Below are 19,823 nucleotides of genomic sequence, written 5' to 3' on the forward strand. Positions count from 1 at the left end.
AGAGAGTTTGAGCAGAAAGTGTCAAAAGAGTTTATTATGATAAAGCCGACACAGTGGAAAACCTACAGGACGTGATTAATAATTTGAAACATTGGCGGGAATAAAGGCGTCCAATAGAATTGTGGCTACGAGGGGACGGCCGTCCAATAGAAGGCGGTAATCCCAGACGCCCAATAAGGGACAAGCTGCCCTAGAGCTTAAAAGGGCCGTGGGCTCTAATGTTCACATTCTTTTTCTTAAGGAGAAGTAAAGCGTAACGCGATGGCAAGAACTAAGCAGACCGCGCGTAAGTCCACCGGTGGCAAAGCTCCAAGGAAACAGCTGGCTACCAAAGCAGCGCGAAAAAGCGCCCCAGCCACCGGCGGCGTGAAAAAGCCTCATCGTTACAGGCCTGGCACTGTGGCCCTGCGGGAGATTCGCCGTTACCAGAAGTCAACTGAGCTGCTCATCCGCAAGCTGCCCTTCCAGCGCCTGGTTCGTGAGATTGCTCAAGATTTCAAAACCGATCTCCGTTTCCAGAGCTCTGCCGTCATGGCTCTCCAGGAGGCCAGCGAAGCCTACCTGGTTGGGCTGTTTGAAGACACCAACCTGTGCGCCATCCACGCCAAGAGAGTCACTATCATGCCCAAAGACATTCAGCTGGCTCGCCGTATCCGCGGAGAGCGCGCATAAGCTTATAGCTCGGCTTCTTTCACAATTAACAACAAAAGGCTCTTTTAAGAGCCACCGACCTATTTCTGTAAAAAAGAGTAGAATTTTTTTTATTCTTTCATTAGACTAGAGATTTAAACTAGAAGGAAAAAACAACTACTCAGGACAGTTATGCACCTAAAGTAGTATTTTATATAATCAAATCTATTGTATTCTATTCAGTAACAATCACAGCTGGTTTACATAAAATCAACAAATTATTTTAGTAAAGCTTGTTGGATTAAGTATGCCAGAGATAAAAGCTGGTTAATTGCAGTAAGGAGATTTATCTGTTTTGATTTTTAAATTGAGTTGTTTTATTAGAACCATAAAATGTCCATTGCCTTTGTGGCAAGAGGAAAATATGTGGAACTTTTTTTATTGGAGGTCTAAAGAACTGTGGGGAAAAAGTAAGGAACATTGGTTTAAACTTTGATGGGAATATTGAATGTATCTATTGATGTTTTTGATTTATAACATTGAGGTTAAATGTAGGTTTAGGCGGTATAATATGTCTGATAGAATTCAAATTGTGAAAAACAACAAAATCACTACATACGTTTTTTTGTTTCCAGTGATGTAACTATGAAGAGAATCAGGACTGAATTAAAAAGACAGAAGGTTTAATGTACTTTTTACAAACTATTCGCTGGGACACTGAGAATGCCTTGTGTTAGTATATACTTTGTTTAAAGTAGATAAAAATAATCCACAATTTCACAGATTATTAAAGTTTATATTTAAATAAAAAAGTGCATTTTGTTCAAGACTAATTTGATTAGGAGGTATTGATAATTTTTAAATCAGTAGAGAGTCATTTAAACTTCACATGGAAATGTGAAGTTTTAGCAAACCCTGTTAAAAATGTGGTTTTAATAAAACAACTCAATTTAACTAAAAGTCTAACAGGTAACATCCTTACTGCAATTAACCAGGTTGTATCTCTAATAGTCTCAGATATATTTTTGCTAAGCATATTTTTTAGACATATTTTATTTTCCTCTTTATTTAATTCTCTAAATTATAATTGTAATATGATGGTGGATGTGGAATGGAACACAGCCATTACTGCAATAAAGGCACTAGCGCCAAATTGAGTTAATGAATATCGTGTGGTGTCTCTCGCACCATTGTCTGCTGTATTTAGCTCCGCCTTTCTGGCAGTTGGTTTCAACCAGGTCCTGTAGAGTAGCATAATAACAGCATTGAACGAGCAGCATCTCATTCGTTCTTTTTGCATCTAGGGAAAAACAAGAAGAAAAATGTCCGGAAGAGGAAAGGGCGGTAAAGGTCTTGGAAAAGGAGGCGCTAAGCGTCATCGCAAAGTGCTCCGTGATAACATCCAGGGTATTACTAAGCCTGCTATCCGTCGTCTCGCTCGTCGTGGTGGTGTCAAGCGTATTTCTGGTCTGATCTACGAAGAGACCCGTGGTGTGCTGAAAGTGTTTCTGGAGAACGTGATCAGGGACGCCGTCACTTACACTGAGCACGCCAAGAGAAAGACTGTCACCGCTATGGATGTGGTGTACGCCCTGAAACGCCAGGGACGCACTCTGTACGGTTTCGGAGGTTAAACGCTCGACTCGACCAAGGCTTGTATCCAACGGCTCTTTTAAGAGCCACCCACAAATTCAACTAAACAGTTTTTCCACAAGTGTTTTCTTGTACAGTGTTTATAACACCACCGATAAGGCGTGGTGATTTTTATCACTCCACCTACTGAACGTGTTTATTGTTAATTTTCAGCACATATTTATAAAAAGTACGTTCGAATCCAAATGGCCTCATGTTTGAGACGTTCAGAGCCCATAAAAAAAGCCTGTGTTGTAAGATATTACATATATGATCTTTATAGGCGAGAAATGCGCGGGACAAAGAACAAAGACAGCTCAGGTCACGGGCGGAGCTTAACGTCAAGGAAAACAGGGGCTGGAGGGAGGAGTTCAAGCGGCAGAACGCTGATCAATGGGCGTTGGACAACATTTGAGTGGGCGGATATCAGTTTCATCTGCATATCACAGTCTATATCAGCCGCGACCAGGAACACGCCTTGTCATTTTGAGTAAAACTCAGAGTATTTACAATGCCTGAACCAGCGAAGTCCGCACCCAAAAAAGGGTCGAAGAAAGCCGTGACCAAGACGGCCAGCAAAGGCGGTAAGAAGCGTAAGCGCACCAGGAAGGAGAGCTATGCTATCTACGTGTACAAGGTGCTGAAGCAGGTTCACCCCGATACTGGTATCTCTTCCAAGGCTATGGGGATCATGAATTCCTTCGTTAACGATATTTTCGAGCGCATTGCCGGCGAGGCTTCCCGTTTGGCTCACTACAACAAGCGCTCCACCATCACCTCCAGGGAGATCCAGACCGCCGTGCGCCTGCTTCTGCCCGGTGAACTGGCCAAGCACGCCGTGTCCGAGGGCACCAAGGCCGTCACCAAGTACACCAGCTCCAAGTAAGCGGTGATCAGACACGTCCAAACCCAACGGCTCTTTTAAGAGCCACCCACGTTTTCATGTGAAGTTCAAATGACTCTGATTTACAAATTATCAATACCCCCGAATCAAATTAGTCTTGAACAAAGATGCACTTTTTTATTTAAATGTAAACTTTAATAATCTGTGAAATTGTGGATTCCAACGATAATCAGACATATATCAACCCAACGCCTTTTTTAGGCACCACCCATGTTTTCGTGTAAAATTCAAATGATTTTCCGTTAGTTTGAAAAATATTTAGTGTCCCTAATACGTTTTTAAAGTGGATGTTAGAACAATACATAGTAAATATGGGATTTGTTAGAAAACTGCTGTATTCCTGCCTATGTTGTAAAATTTCACATGATTAATATCTACAAGTTATTACATTTTGGTGGCGTTGTAGTTGGTGGTATATTCTTCTGCAAAGAATGTCTTAAACAACCCGGGATTGACAGACTGAAATAAAATTTGACACAGTGACAGTTTTCCTGAATCAGATTGTATGTCAATAACATTTTAAATAAATAATGAATAACAACTGTTTGTTTAGACTCATTCAGTTTGCACCATACTCAATAGATTTATGTACCTCATTGAATGATATGCACATACCAGAGTGTGACCAAAATCCATGTTCAGGGTGTGCTAAAATTGGACAATCCTCTGTTGCAAAGGGTGCCTACACACTAGAGGCTCACAGAGTCAGAAATGCAAAATATAATAATCTCTTCTCACCCCATGGTAATGAATCTCTAAGACATTGTAACATTTCAGAAAAAACATTTGAGTTGTAGTAGTTTTTTTTTTAGCAGATTATGAAACCCTGACAGTGCTGAAAGTCCAACATTGTTTTGACAATTGTTAAAGTTCAGGTTTTTTGGAATTTCACCCAATATGGGCATAGGTGGTATCTGCAGAATTACCTCATGCCCAGATAAAAGTTAACGTTTTTAACCAAAAAAAAAAAAAAAAAAAAAAAAAAAAAAAAAAAAAAGCTATAGTGACTATTGTGGTGGAGAAAATAAATACAAGTATTACGAATTGAAATATAACAGAGCATTTGCAATCAGGAAGTAGTTATTAACCTTAAGGTGGTCAACACACAATACAACAGAGCACTATGTGAATGAGGACAAAGAAGTTTTTTCACAGAGAGTTTATATAGGTAGTTTATACGTCATAAGCAAAAGATAATCACTCTAAATTTCTGCAAGCTTAGTTTCCTTAGAGACATCCCAGTTTGATATACAAGATGAAGGACAAAATGCTTTGTTCTGATAAAGCACTGACATCGAACTGACCTGACATACACTTAGTTTCTGAGTTCTGTTGATGGTTAGAAATGAATATACAGACAAAACAAGCAGACAGGGTCTTTAACAGAGACATATAAAAATTTCCATTACAATCCACCCCTTGTCTCTAAGGACACTAAGAACATACAGAAATTCCAGGATCTGCATACTGAAAAGGAAACTTATATTACTACACATAGAGGTTAAAAGAGGAAAAAAAAATAATATATGAAACGTTTACAGAATATGGAAAAAAAAACTTACAAGAATTGAATATCCACTGTTACATGTTAGACTTTCTGCAACAATTTCATAAATTCTCTCATTAAAAATAGTACAATTTTGATATAGGAGGTGGTTTTAAAGAATTCATATAGGAACCTTTTTGTAAAGTTAACAAGATGGATTGAGAATGAAGAATGGGGATTAAAATGTTCCTGCATGAATTTGCTGGTAAGATTATAACTAGTTGTGTCTAAACCCATCCAAGTTTTATTCACTTCATCTGAATGATTTTCAGAAACGGAAAATTTAAAAGGATCAGTACTGGAATGTGGCATTAGTGAACATACAATGCATGTGTCATGATCATTACCAGTTGTCTTCACTGTGAAGTTTGCATATTGCTAGTAAACATTTTTACTGTAGTCTATGAACCTTTCTGTAGTCTCAGGTTTTGCTTCCCTGCATATTTTCCACTGTCATCCAGATGGACGCTGTCAGGATGATGCAGGCGAAGATGAATGCTGTCACCTTGCAAAGGTTGAACAAGATGTGAAATTTTCCTGCCATGGTGAATTTGTTGTGTCTATTCTGGGGCTGGGGCTCTTTTGCAGTGTGAGATGTGGACTCACGTGTCCCTCTCAGCAATCTTCACTGCGGTGTGAGTAGTCAGGAGCACCTGGAACGGTCCTTGCCAGCGATCCGCTTTCCAGTTTGCCCTCCTGTAGACTTTAGTCAGGATCCAATCTCCAGGTTTCACTGTGTGTCCTTTAACTGCTGGGTTCGGTAGAGATTCTTTCACCCTCCTGTGCACATCAGACAAAACAGAACACAATGTTGCACAATATATTTGCTTGTGATCGTCTTCCAAGGCCAGTGTTTCTCTTTTGGCAGCACATCCTGTATTTGGGCTTCCACCCAATTGAGCTCTGTTTCTTGACATACTTTGATTCTACCGCCCCTGCACTCATAGGGTGATAGGCACAGTGTTTGTATAGTGGCATGTCAATTACTTCGCTGGTGTGTGTTACAATTTTGCTAACAAATGATGGCCCATTGTCAGATGAGATTTTCATAGGAATACCAAACCTAGGGACAATTTCCCTCAACAGTATTTTTGCTAATGTTAGTGCATCTTGGTGAGAAGTGGGGAACATCTTTCAGGTCAGGTCGTGGAGAGCAGACAAGGTCCAGTGTGTGCAGACAGTCATGGGGCTCCCCTTCCTGTTCTGTGGGAAGGAGAGTAGCTGGGTTCAACACTGTACACCTTTTTACTGTAACATTTGGCATTTCTGTTAATAATGTGTGATATTTAAGCCACCTGGCTGCACTAAGATGTGATGTCTGTTTTTCCAGCAAGATCATGGACGCTGCATGTGGAACGTGTAGGGTGATGTTTGCATACCCCACTATCTCTCTAGAAGCTATGAAAGCCTTCTCTGCTGCTGCTACTGCTCTTAAGCAGTAGGGATAGCTCTGAGCTATGGTGTCTAGCCACCCACTGAAATAGGCCACTGGTTAAAGTTAGTTACCGTGTTCTTGTAAGAGAACAGAAGTCATGTAGCCTTGTTTTTCATCTACAAATTGCTCAAAATGTTTTTCTGTATCAGGCAGAGCTAAAACTGTTGCGTTCTGAAAGGCTATTTTTAGATTTACGTATGCCTCCTCCCCTTCAGTGGTCCAGGTTACTTTGGACGAGGCTGTTAGATTATTTTCATGTGCCATGTCATGTAGTGGAGCAGAGGTCTTTGCATAATTTGGAATCCACCTTCGGCAGTATCCAGTCATACCTAGAAAAGAGAGAAGTTGCTTTTTTGTAGTTGGTTTTGGTATGTGTGCGATTGCAGAAACTCTTTTTGCACACAGTGACTTTCCCTTTGCTGACAGATCATGTCCCAGATATGTGACTGTTGATTGCACAAGCTGCATCTTGTCCCTGTCCACTCTGTGGCCATTCTGTGTCAGGAAATTAAGCAGAGAGACAGTGTCAGTTATACAGGTGTCCTGATCAGGAGAACATATCAAAAGATCAGTGTACTGTAGAACTGTAGAAGTGTACTAATACCTGGGGAAGAGAACTTAGCTCAGTTATCCCTCAGGGCTGTATTGAAAAAAAAAGGTGATGACTCATTGTATCCCTGTGGGACACATGTGAATGTATATGATTTCCCTTGAAAAGAGAAAGCAAACCAAAATTGAGAGTGCACTTTCAGACTGAAAAAAGCATTTGCCAAATCTATAACTGAGAACCACTGTGAATTGTCTGGCACCTGACTCAGAATAGTGTGCGGGTTTGGAACCTTTGGTGCTTGAGCATGAATAGCCTTGTTTACTGCTTGCAAGTCTTGAACAAAGCACCACTGCTCCGGTTTTCCTGGAGCTGTGGATTTTTTTTACAGGCCAAATTGGAGATCTACATGATGAGTCCGGACATTCTATAACAATCCCTCTTTCCAACAAACTGTTGAAAACAGGGGTTATTCCATCGATGGCCTCCTTTTTCCAAGGATATTGAGTTGTGAATGGCCTGTAATCACTTTTTTTAGTTCTTTAGTTCTTAGTTCTTTTTTTTATTAGTTCTGGAGCTCCTTTCATAAGACCAACATCATATTTGCCTTTGGACCACAGACAAGGTTCAATGGCTTCGTTACTGGCACTTCAGCTTGGGCTTAGAATGACACATTTACTGTTGTTCTATATGTTTTGGATGTCTTTGAATATTAGGCTGCCAATCAGTGATAGTTAAAGGAGTTAAAATTAAATTTGAAATGTCTTTCCATTGTTTACTTTTTTCCCTTTGCTAAGGAAATGTGAGGTACCTCCTCACGAAACCATTGACTCTGACCTGAGGTTAAACTTACTGCGCTCTCCAGCAAATAAGGTGGTTGCAGAGACTAACACATTGTCTTTACCTTGGAACACACACATTTGTTCCATATCAATAGGCCAGGTTTCCACACTAGCAGTGCAATGCAAATCCCCTGTGGTTTTGACATTATCATAATTAAATTTTGCCCGTAAATTATTTAAAAAGGGTAACCATATGTTTGATTTTTCTAAATGCCATCCCATCCACACGCTTGTAGGATTGGACGGAACTTGTGGCAAATTTAACATGCTTATCTCAATACCCTCTTCCGTGCATGACACTTTCATTCCTAATTTTCACATTAGGTCCCGAGCTAAAAGATTCACAGGGCAATTTGATGATAGAAGGAAAGCATGTTTTAGGGTTGTGTCACTTCCTGCATGGTGACACCAAGGCTCGTCAGTGTAAGATTTAATTAAAAGAACCCCACCCGCCCCCAATATAGATGTTTTCCTCCCTGATAAACGTGGTTCTGGGTGTAAGGCCCCTGTTTTTAAAACTGAAATTGTAGCCACAGTGTCAACTAAAAAAGTTAAAATTTGGCCCGCAATTTGTAATTCAATTGTCTGCAATGCAGAGGGTTTGGTTAGAAGCATTCAATAATTTAAAACAATCTTACCAGTATCCAGATGTGTGTGTGTGGTGTGTTCGATCCCTGTATGATTCATGCCTCCTCTCCCTCAAAACGCGTGTCACTTGCTGGTTGGTTCTCAGGACAATAAATAACAATGTGTCCCATTTCGTTACAATTGTAACACAGAAGTCTCTGAAGCCAGTGCCACCTATTCCGCGTCCTCTACCTCTTCCTCGCCCTCGTACTCTTCCTCTGTCTCCTCTGAAACCAGCTTTTGCCACGTCCAGCGCCGCACACTGCAGTTGGTGCTTCTCCTTTTCTCTCTTCTGTTGTCCTTTCTTCACTTTCTCATTCAGTTTTTTTCAACATGCAAAGGCCAGGACAGTCTGTAGCCTTCCTGTGTCCACTTCCACACAATCATCTCTCACCTTTGTCTGAATGTCAGATTTCAAACCACTTAGGAAGCATTCTTTTATGTGACTTTCCCACGGGCTCATGTCGTTTCCGGGATAGTCAGCGGGTTTCTGAAGTCTGGAGTGAGCTTCGTGGATTTGTTCCAGTTCATGTAGATAATCAGTGACAGTCTGTCCTTCTTTCTGCTTGCACTGAGACAGTTTGTCCAGATTCAGTCTGACTGAAAACGCTGCTTCGATCCTTGTATAGAGGGCAGTCACTGCGACTTGGTAGGGTTATCCAGGGTGCCCCCCCTTTACTGTACGTCTTTGGGAAAAGGAAGATCCCTTTGTACTTTAGTCCATTTCAGTTTCATCTTGTGTGCACATACTTTTGTCAGTTCATTCACAGAAGGTTTCCACCCAGTCACAAACTTTGATCCTCCCTCTGAAATCACATAATAGGTAGAAATCAGAGGGAGATCTTCACATACATCTTCACATCTGAAAACATAATCTGCCCCATTAGGTCCCATCACCTGGATACTCAGCATTTGAAGCAAGGTGTTCGGTCCCTCTGGGCTTTCCTGAGGCGGTGCAGTGGGAGGAGGTCTTGCTGCTTTCTTTTTCCTGCTTCTTTCTTCCAGCTCTCTGATTTGCTCTTCCAGGACTTTAGCACATTGCTGCAAATGTTGAAACACTTTATTTTTTTTGCTGATGGAGGAAGATTCCTCTCATCTTCATCCCTTCTACCACTTTGGTGTTGGGTTGAGCTTGTGGGGGCTGGGGAGTAGCTGAGGAGTTAGACAAAGGTTGATAACGACTTCATTGCCAGCATTCTCTTCTCCCTCTTCTGCTGTTTCATCTGCATCACTATTTGTTCAATATGTTGTTTTATTTTCTAAAGGCCCTGGGCAATTCAAACATGTAATCACGTGAGGTTTACATGCTGACCGATAATTCATTGTCTCTATAAATTGGTCATGTTTTGACCAAAATTTTACCAAGCGCCTGCTTATTTATTTATTTATTTATTATTATTATTTTTTTTGCATATTTCTCAAAGTACAGCCTTGAAATCACTTCAGATATCTTTGACAGATTGTTAATGTGAGGTGTCTGTTAGATGAAAACATATGCATTTTTGATGATAAGTTATTACATGGCATATTACTGTGACAAAATTAATTTGTAGCATCAGACAGACTTATTTTTCTTGATATTCTAACCTCTGAGATGAATGACTGATGAAGCTCTGACAGTCACAGCAGGCCCAGACTTTCAGGAATTTAGTTCAGGGAAAATGTGGACAATATCCCAACAAATAAAAATAGTTTTGGTACTTTGGCAGTTTTCTCAGCTGTTTATCATAATAACAATTATTATTATTATTATATTTAAAAAATATGACAGAATAATACTTGTTTATTCAGAATACACACAATGATGAGTTATTTAAGCTTTTTAGTTTATATTTGGTGATTTAATGCAATATTATTTTAGGTAAAACCTACAAAAACTTGGGAAAACTATAAATCAATAATAGGAATATGTTTTGGATGTCTGGAGACTAATTTTTCCGCCAGGAGACAGCGTGGGTTATCGTCATTTGAGTCAAAACGAAACTGAAAGTAAACACCGTCACTCTTGTCCTGAGCAATATCCTCATATTATGATCATAGTGAATATGATTAGTATCTTTTATGAGAGCCACATAATACATAGATTTTGCATGATCGCATTGTTTTTTATGTGGATGTCACATTGGATTACTCTGAGAGGCTTCACAGCACTGCGATTATATAAGTTGTGTTTTCTACCCCACAAAATGCCTTAGGTGTATGTGTATATAATTTATTTAAATTGAATTTAAAAAATCCATACATTAATTTAATAATTTTTCACATAGATTAATAAAATGTATGCCTGATGCCACTCTCCAGTGACATGCGGCGAATGCTGCTCTGTGAGCTCTTGCTGAATTAAGCTAGGACCGCTACTGATGTTTCTTCGTTAGTGACAGTTTTTATGCATCAACATTTTGGCAAATCCAACCCTGAACCAGTTTCACGAAACTTGGCAAGCAGTTTGCTAACCCTAGCATGGGAGATGGATGGTCTACACCACCATCATCCCGGTGCCTAAGAATTCTTCTGTGTCCTGCCTCAATGACTATCGTCCCGTTGCACTCACACCGGTCATCACAAAGTGCTTCGAGAGGCTCGTCATGAGGCACATCAAAACCCTACTTCCCCCCACACTGGACCCTCTACAGTTCGCGTATCGTCCTAACCGTTCAACGGACGATGCCATATCCACCACGCTGCACCTGGCACTCACCCACTTGGACAAGAAAGACACATATGCCCGAATGCTGTTCATAGACTTCAGCTCAGCATTCAACACCATCATTCCTCAGCATCTGATCGGGAAGCTGAATATACTGGGCCTCAACACTTCTCTCTGCAACTGGATCCTGGACTTCCTGACTGGGAGACCTCAGTCAGTCCGGATCGGTAGGAACACCTCCAGCACCATCACACTGAACACTGGAGCCCCCCAGGGCTGCGTGCTCAGTCCACTGCTGTTCACATTGCTGACCCATGACTGTGCAGCGATGCACAGCTCAAATCATATCATCAAGTTCGCTGATGACACGACTGTGGTGGGTCTCATCAGTAAGAACGACGAGTCAGCATACAGAGAGGAGGTGCAGCGGCTAACTGACTGGTGTGAAGTGAACAACCTGTCTCTGAACGTGGACAAAACCAAAGAGATGGTTGTAGACTTCAGAAAAACAAGGGGTGAGCACTCGCCGCTGAACATCGACAACTCTGCTGTGGAGATTGTCAGGAATACCAAATTCCTTGGTGTTCACCTAGCGGATGATCTCACTTGGTCCACTAACACCAGTAACATCAAAAAGAAAGCCCAGCAACGCCTCTACTTCCTGCGAAGGCTGAAGAAGGTTCATCTCCCCCCTCCAATTCTCACCACTTTCTACAGAGGAGTCATCGAGAGCATCATGACCAGCTGCATCTCTGTCTGGTTTGGGAACTGCACTGTGGCAGATCGCAAGTCCCTCCAGCGGATCGTGAGGACAGCTGAGAAGATTATCGGTGTGTCTCTTCCCTCCATTACAGACATCTACACCACTCGCTGCACTCGCAAAGCACTCAGCATTGTGGGAGATCACACACACCCTTCACACACACTCTTCAACCTACTGCCGTCTGGAAAAAGGTATCAAAGCATTCGAGCCCTCACATCCAGACTCCGTAACAGCTTCTTCCCACATGCTATCAGACTCCTGAACACCTAGAGACTAAGACTGGACTTAAAGAAGCACACACACACACACACACACACACACACACACACACACACACTTCACACAAACACTGGTCTGTTGGACTGTAAATGTTTTCACATATCCGGTTTACATCATGTTTACATCCAGTTACCGTTTACAGCACAAATACACTTTAAATTGCAGTGTCTCTCTCCCTCATCCCCTCCGTACTTATGGTTTTTGCCTTGTCTTGTATTACATTGTATTGTATTGTACTGTAGGGACATTGTTTTGTATTTTTCTTAGCCATATCTTCTGCACTTTAATGTGTATGCACTGGTTTATGTTGCACTAGATTGTACTAGTTGCACTTTAATGTTGTGTATTGTTTTGTGTTCTATGTCCTTTGCACTTTAATGCGTGTGCACTGTTTCATGTTGCACTAGCTTTACACTAGTCGCACTTTAATGTTGTGTATTGTCTTATGTAGCACCTTGGTCCTGGAGGAACGCTATTTCGTTTCACTGTGTACTGTAAACACTATATACTGCTGAAATGACAATAAACTTCTTGAACTTGAACTTGAACTTGAACTTTTTACAATTACAGACTGTTATTCATCTGTTGCTTTGCATACTTCTTTAACCCTGGTATGGTTTGAGTGGTAGGTAGACTCAAAAGAGTTTGTAGGTGTGTGTGAGTGTGTGTCGCCCTGTGAAGGACTGGTGCTTCCTCCAGGGTGTGTTCCTTCCTTGCGCCCACCACAGCCCTGAATTTGATAAGCGGATACAGACAATGAATGAATAAATATCACATTTTTAACACGCAGCCTATTTCAGTCACCACTGTGTGTTATTGTACGGTATGTGTATTAGATCTAAACTGATATTCATTATCCCCTGATATGACATGGGTCCAGGAAGTACCCGTTAAATGTTGCCAGTAACATTCAGATATTCACTTCAACAAGGTACTCAGGCTCTTGCGCGCTCTTACTGCGGCAGAGGCTGCTTCTCATAACAGTCAGGGGCACGCGCTTGTTTCCCGCGCTCAGTTCAGTTTAATGCGAGATTGCGCAATTGATATTATTGCGCAATAATATAAATAAATAATATAACTCCCCTTTAACCCCCACATAAAATGTTGTCTTTTAAAGTTGTACACATTTTACAAACCGTGTTTTTTTTATTTTATTATTATTATTATTATTATTTTTTTTTACAAATTTTGTAGCTGCACTGTTGCTTGGTAATACTTCAGTGTCCATTTCTGGCGTTTTTTTAATATTGCCCTACCATGACTGTGCCTTTAACCATATCTTCCCTATTAGCTTTTTGGTACTGCATATTAAGATAATAATTTTAGTAGTGAGTTAGCTTCATTAACTGAATTTTTCTGTGTAGTTAGAAGCACTGTTTATGTCGTATCTGTTCTCAGCTAAAAGATCTTTTAATGACAGCATATGGTGACTTTTATATAAACCAACATTTAGTCAAAAAGCCTGACTGTTAAATTCAGTGCTGACCTCAAGCTTTAACCTCAGCATGAACACTCTGTGAATAGGTTTTATCTGTAAATTCCTTCTTTATATAATGAAAATACTTTTACATTTAAATAAAAGCCCTAGTGTCTGACTGTATTGTATCTATGAATGGCTGTGAATTTTATTGTCTCGCTTTACTGGTAGAATATAATGTTTTTTTGTTTTTTTTTTGTCTTCTCTCTGGGAACACAACTGACAGAACTGCTCTGTAGTTTAGGGCATGTACATTTTTATGGTCAATATGGCTTCAATTAAAATATTCCACCATTTTCTCTGGGTGACTTCAGTGACCTGCGCAGTTCCTCCTCTCACATTAGAGTTACACCAGCGCCCCCGTGTGGATACTTTGTTAAATTGCGACTTAAGACCACAACCCATTGCACCCTTTTTAATTGACGTCATTGATGTCGTTTTAGGGGGCTTTAGCGCTCCTTAAATGTTCTTTAGCGTCCTCCCACTCAAACAAAAACGATTTATAGTTTTAATCATATTTACTTTTGGTTATTTCTTCTCTTTTATCAAATTGTGATATCTGCCTCCGTTTTCATCAAGTAAAAATATTGATGCACAATAATAATAGCAATAGTACCAATAACAATAATAATAATAATGTGCAATTATTTGTCATTGTACAAAGTACAACGAAATATGTCTTCCACATTTGACCATCTGTAGACATGAACACACACACACACACTAGTAGTGCACTAGGGGCTGTGAACATATCCCGGGTGCCTGGAACCTTGAGGGAGGAGCACAGTGCGGTTCCTTCACTCCCACCACTCCCATTTTTCCTGCTGGTTGTGGGAATTGAACCAACAACCTTTCAGTCCTAAGCTCTCTAATTCCACTTAATTTTTTAAAAGCAATTAATTTGCTTGTGTTTTTAAAGTAATTTTAACTAATTAGAATTTACAGTGTGGTAAATGAATGCTTATTTTCTTGCAGGTGACACAAAGCCAGGAGACACTGGAAGTATGCATGAACCCCCTACAGGTAAATCCAACACAGGTATTGGACTAAAAGCAATATTTCATTCCACACCGATTTAAAAAAAATGTTATTTAATTATAATTCTTATATTAAGGTGGTATATAAAATTTGTTGTACTTTTACAACATCCTTAATAATATAGTAAATGGTCAGTCCCTTACATGTTTAAGATGAGACAGATAACACTATACTGATCCTGAAGGAAGTTGCAGTGTCACAGTATTGTACATAGTTCACAAGAGCAGACATATAGTAATCAGAATAAACAGGGCAGGGATATAGAAGTGTGTGTTACAGAAGTATGTACTATTGACCATAAGAAATAAAGGGAGAATGGTCTATACATGACTTGTACAGGTGTATTTCACTAGGAACATAAGTGATAAAACACAGCTAAAGCAGACCACTATAGAGGAGTATTGGGCTGATGCTGGAAACAACCTGCAGGAAGTGCTGGCTCTTCAAAACGTCTCGCTGTAGTGTTTTTTTTTTTTGTTTGTTTTTTTTTTTTTTTTACTTTTTAGACTACTGCAGTTAGTTTATAGCATTTCATTTCCCATAAACATTTATGTTGAATAAAATTTTTATTGTATGCATAGGTCATTTGTGCTCTAAAGACTCATGCTTTATTAGTTATATTTAATGTAAATATGTTGATTTTCACATAGTTTAAACTCTATGGTGCCAGTCTTTCCTTGAATTTTGTTCATGATCTGTTTCAGAAAGTTTTATATGTTGACATGTAAATACAAACCGGATTCCAAAAAAGTTGGGACACTAAACAAATTGTGAATAAAAACTGAATGCAATGATGTGGAGATGGCAAATGTCAATATTTTATTCGTAATAGAACATAGATGACAGATCAAAAGTTTAATCTGAGTAAATGTAACATTTTAAAGGAAAAATATGTTGATTCAAAATTTCACAGTGTCAACAAATCCCAAAAAAGTTGGGACACGTAGCAATAAGTGGCTGGAAAAAGGAAATTGAGCATGAAACGAACGGCTGGAAGACCAATTAACACTAATTAGGTCAATTGACAACATGATTGGGTATAAAAAGAGCTTCTCCGAGTGTCAGTGTCTCTCTGAAGCAAAGATGGTAAGAGGATCACCAATTCCACCATTGTTGCGCAGAAAGATAGTGCAGCGATACCAGAATGGTGTTATCCAGCGTAAAATAGCAAAGACTTTTCATCATCAACCTAAGTTAACTTCATCAAAAGATTCAGAGAATCTGGAACAGTTGCTGTGCGTAAGGGTCAAGGCCGTAAAAACTCTACTGGATGCTCGTGATCTCCGGGCCCTTAAACGTCACTGCACATCAAACAGGAACGCCACTGTCAAGGAAATAACAGAATGGGCTCAGGAATACTTCCAGAAAGCATTGTCAGTGAACACAATCCACCGTGCCATCCGCTGTCGCCAGCTGAAACTCTACAGTGCAAAGAGGAAGCCATTTCTAAGCAAGCTCCACAAGCTCAGACGTTTGCACTGGGCCAGGGGTCTTTTAAAATGGAGTGTGGCAAAACGGAAGACTGTTCTGTGGTCAGATGAGTCACGATTTGAAGTTCTTTATGGAACACTGGGACGCCATGTCATCCGGACCAGAGAGGACAAGTATAACCCAAGTTGTTATCGACGCTCGTTCAGAAGCCTGCATCACTGATGGTCTGGGGTTGCATGAGTGCTTGTGGCATGGGCAGCTTGCATGTCTGGAAAGGCACCATTAATGCAGAGAACTATGTTCAGGTTCTAGAACAACATATGCTCCCATCTAGACGTCATCTCTTTCAGGGAAGACCCTGCATTTTTCAACAAGATAATGCCAGACCACATTCTGCAGCAATCACAACATCATGGCTACGTAGGAGAAGGATCCGGGGACTGAAATGGCAGCCTGCAGTCCAGATCTTTCACCTGTAGAGAACATTTGGCGCATCATAAAGAGGAAGGTGTGACAAAGAAGGCCCAAGACGATTAAACAGTTAGAGGCCTGTATTAGACATGAATGGGAGAGCATTCCTATTTCTAAACTTGAGAAACTGGTCTCCTCTGTTCCCAGACGTCTGTTGAGTGTTGTAAGAAGAAGGGGGGATGCCACACAGTGGTAAAAAATGGCCTTATCCCAACTTTTTTGGGGATTTGTTGATGCCATGAAATTTTGAAACAACATATTTTTCCCTTAAAATGATACATTCTCTCTGTTTAAACTTTTGATCTGTGATTTGTGTTCAATTCTGAATAAAATGTTAGATGTTGGCACCTCCACATCATTGCATTCAGTTTTTATTCACAATTTGTTTAGTGTCCCAACTTTATTTGAATCTGGTTTGTATAATCACGTCTGTAGTGAACATTTTTCCCAACTAAAAAGTGTGGTGGCGTATTAATATTAGCACTAAGCTAACACTTAATAACAGAAATTAGATTAATGATAGAAGTGGGATTTATTTTTTACCATTTTGGCCCAGGCAGATCACCTAGCTTTAATATTCAAGACAGTTCTTACAGTAGCTGACAGTTTCATGCCGTGTAACTAAGAAGCATTTGCAGTTTTTAATCATAGACAAAGACACAATCACAGTTTCAGAAACATGCTTTTATTGAAATATGTTGTAAAACTTTAGGCGCACTCTTCAGTTCCTTCATTCACTCATTTATTGTCTGTAACCCTTATCCAGTTCAGGGCGGCAGTGGGTCCGGAGCCTACCCCGAATCACTGATAGCAAGGCGGGAAACACACCCTGAGGGGCCAGTTTCCTTAATTAAATATCAGAAAATGTATTAATAAAAACAACACCACTACAAAAGCCTTAATATGCGAGTGGATCAGACATAGCGGTGCTGTTGGAGTTGCTGAGCAACGGGAGGATTACAGTCTGTAATTGCAGAACTACAAAGTGCTCCTGTGTGGTCAGTGGACCTAAGAGAATGGACAGTGAGTGTAGAAAAAAGGAGGTGGTCATAATGTTATGGCTGGACAGTGTATAAGCCCTTTTAATATACTTCACAATTTACTTTTACCTCTAGATGGAGACCTGTGCATTCTGTTCAGGGCCCAGGTGCAGAGCGTGAACAGCCCTTTTAAAAAAAAAACATCCACACCTGCACAACACACTAAGTGTTAATAGGTATTTTTATAAACTTTTGCAAAACACTTTTACAAAATTTAACACTATAGTATCATAAGAAGTCCAGTAGAACAGAAAGAAATCTAATATTATTAGGGTCACTGATCCAAACAACACATCACTTATTCTGCCATGAATTCTTCATCTCTACTAACGTTAATACAGTGAACTTCACCAAAAATAATCACAGCAAAACCAGGACCATTAAATTAATGCAAAAGCCAGTGCAGTTATAGGTTTTAATTTCAACAAAGCAGACGAACATAAAGTAACAATCGTGTGAACACAGAGCAGCTCCCCCATCTTAATAAATAAGAAAACACTTAAAAATGATGGTCCTTTAAAGGGTCTTAAGTAAAGCAAATTGATTTATATAGAACCCTGAACACATGAAGAACCCTTTGCTGGATTAAAGGGTTCTGCACAGTGAAAGGGTTCTTTAGGTTGATAGAGAATGTGCTATAGATGGTTCTATTTAGCACCTTTTAGAAAAGGGTTGGGTATATTCTATATAGAACCATGAATACTCAAATAACTCTCTGAATACCTAAATGGCTCTTTGCAGCTCAGGAAAGGGTTCTTTGTTCATGTTATTGTGTAATTATGCTACAGTACGCTGGCATTGGGGGTCAAGTATATGTTTTTATGTGTTGTCCTGAATTAATTTTACTTCTTTATGCACGTTGTCCAAAATGTATTGGTTCAAACTGCTATGGGCTCATTAAAGCTGCAATAATAATAATACTTATAATAATAAAATTTCCCCTGGGGATCAATAAAGTATCTCTATCTATCTATCTATCTATCTATCTATCTATCTATCTATCTAATAATAATTATAATAATAAGTAATTATTATTTATGCTGCTGTAATGAGTCTGTAACAAAAATAACCAATACATTCTAGACAATATATAAATTATTGTTGTTGTTGTTTTTATTCATTATTATTTTTATTATTATTATGCTTATTATTGTTGTCTTTTTTTCATTTACATTTTGGAACCATTTCTACAGTTAATGTTGGCAGCTGATTTTGATTTAGCTTAAGGCTTTTGACTAAAATGTGAATTAATCAATTAACATTAATAACAAATAGCCTAATTTTAGCGATGTAATTTTGAAGGTTTTACTATATTTTAGCTATATTTTAATACTAACCTTAATAAACAAAAGCTTAAAAAGATATTACATTTAAAAACGTTAACATCTAAAATTATGGAAATATGGAAAAAATTGTCATTTTTCTTCAAATACATTTTGCATTTATTTAACATTTACAATTAAAGTTTAAAGTGCGCTGCAAATAGACACTGAGTCGACTCTAAGAGATGGAACTCTATGAATCGTTGGTCTAGAATTTATACGAGCAACTCTCAGAAGTTGGAAGAATCGATTCTTTGGGAGTTAACTCCTCCTCAAATGTTTTATTTCCTTGCGATTTTCAAAATCAGAAATAATGGGTCATTTATCAGTCTTTCAATTTTTAGTTTAGTGTTTATTCGTTTAGGAAAAAGGCAAAACATGGTTGTCTGGTTTTCGTTGTGAAGAAAAGGGGAATTAACATTGCTTTTCTAGTTATCTTGATTAAATACTTCGCAAGCTTCACAAAATAGTTCTTTATTTTTCATCTGTGCCAGCTGCAGCTTTGTCAGACTGAAAGTTATAACACTGAACGTCTTAGATATGCTGGTCTAGACATGAGTCTCTCTCTCGGTGCGAAGTTCAGTTCGCTGCGGGACCAGTTTGGTGTGAGCGGCAGTGGGTAGTGTCGCAGTCACACAGCTCCAGGGGCCTGGAGGTTGAGGGTTTGTTTCCCGCTCCAGGTGACTGTCTGTGAGGAGTTGATGTGTTCTCCCCGTGTCCGCGTGGGTTTCCTCCGGGTGCTCCGGTTTCCTCCCACAGTCCAAAAACACACGTTGCAGGTGGATTGGCGACTCATAAGTGTCCGTAGGTGTGAATGTGTGTGTGTGTGTGTTGCCCTGTGGCGCCCCCTCCAGGGTGTATTCCTGCCTTGCGCCCAATGATTCCAGGTAGGCTCTGGACCCACCGCGACCCTGAATTGGATAAGCGGTTACAGATGACGAATGAAAAAAAACAAAACATTTTGGTGTTGTCTCTGGGCGCGGGAATGCGCATGTTCAGTGGGGCTGCCGGTGAACAAACGCCGCAGCTCGAGTGTGCTACCCTTCACACTTTTCTGAGGTAAGTCCACAGTCTGTAAACAAAATGTAAATAAATTAAGTAATTTATCGCCAGGCTTAGAACCTGTGGCTACATTTAGCTGGAAGACTTTTGTGTTAGACTGACTAGGTGCGATGCCAGACAATGTAATAAT

The 19,823-nt window shown here is 39.8% G+C and overlaps 3 protein-coding genes across 3 annotated transcripts; all 3 read left to right on the top strand.

Moving 5' to 3' along the window:
• The first annotated feature begins 261 nt into the window (after positions 1 to 261).
• LOC136696288 (histone H3) lies at positions 262 to 697 on the top strand. Its single transcript, XM_066670546.1, has one exon. It carries the CDS (start codon positions 262 to 264, stop codon positions 670 to 672), a length of 411 nt encoding a protein of 136 aa, XP_066526643.1. The 3' UTR covers positions 673 to 697.
• Positions 698 to 1,939: 1,242 nt separating this feature from the next.
• On the top strand, positions 1,940 to 2,406 carry LOC136696294 (histone H4). Its single transcript, XM_066670552.1, has one exon. It carries the CDS (start codon positions 1,953 to 1,955, stop codon positions 2,262 to 2,264), a length of 312 nt encoding a protein of 103 aa, XP_066526649.1. The 5' UTR covers positions 1,940 to 1,952; the 3' UTR covers positions 2,265 to 2,406.
• Positions 2,407 to 2,577: 171 nt separating this feature from the next.
• Positions 2,578 to 3,195, top strand: LOC136696293 (histone H2B 1/2-like). Its single transcript, XM_066670551.1, has one exon. The coding sequence runs from the start codon at positions 2,774 to 2,776 to the stop codon at positions 3,146 to 3,148; it is 375 nt and encodes a 124-aa protein (XP_066526648.1). The 5' UTR covers positions 2,578 to 2,773; the 3' UTR covers positions 3,149 to 3,195.
• Positions 3,196 to 19,823: the final 16,628 nt, after the last annotated feature.

This window comes from Hoplias malabaricus, chromosome 5 (genome assembly GCF_029633855.1).
Source record: "Hoplias malabaricus isolate fHopMal1 chromosome 5, fHopMal1.hap1, whole genome shotgun sequence".
Lineage (NCBI taxonomy): Eukaryota > Metazoa > Chordata > Actinopteri > Characiformes > Erythrinidae > Hoplias > Hoplias malabaricus.

Bases quoted from the DNA above. Each gene is read 5' to 3' on its own strand.
- LOC136696294 (XM_066670552.1), top strand. From the start codon at position 1,953: ATGTCCGGAAGAGGAAAGGGCGGTAAAGGTCTTGGAAAAGGAGGCGCT.
- LOC136696288 (XM_066670546.1), top strand. From the start codon at position 262: ATGGCAAGAACTAAGCAGACCGCGCGTAAGTCCACCGGTGGCAAAGCT.
- LOC136696293 (XM_066670551.1), top strand. From the start codon at position 2,774: ATGCCTGAACCAGCGAAGTCCGCACCCAAAAAAGGGTCGAAGAAAGCC.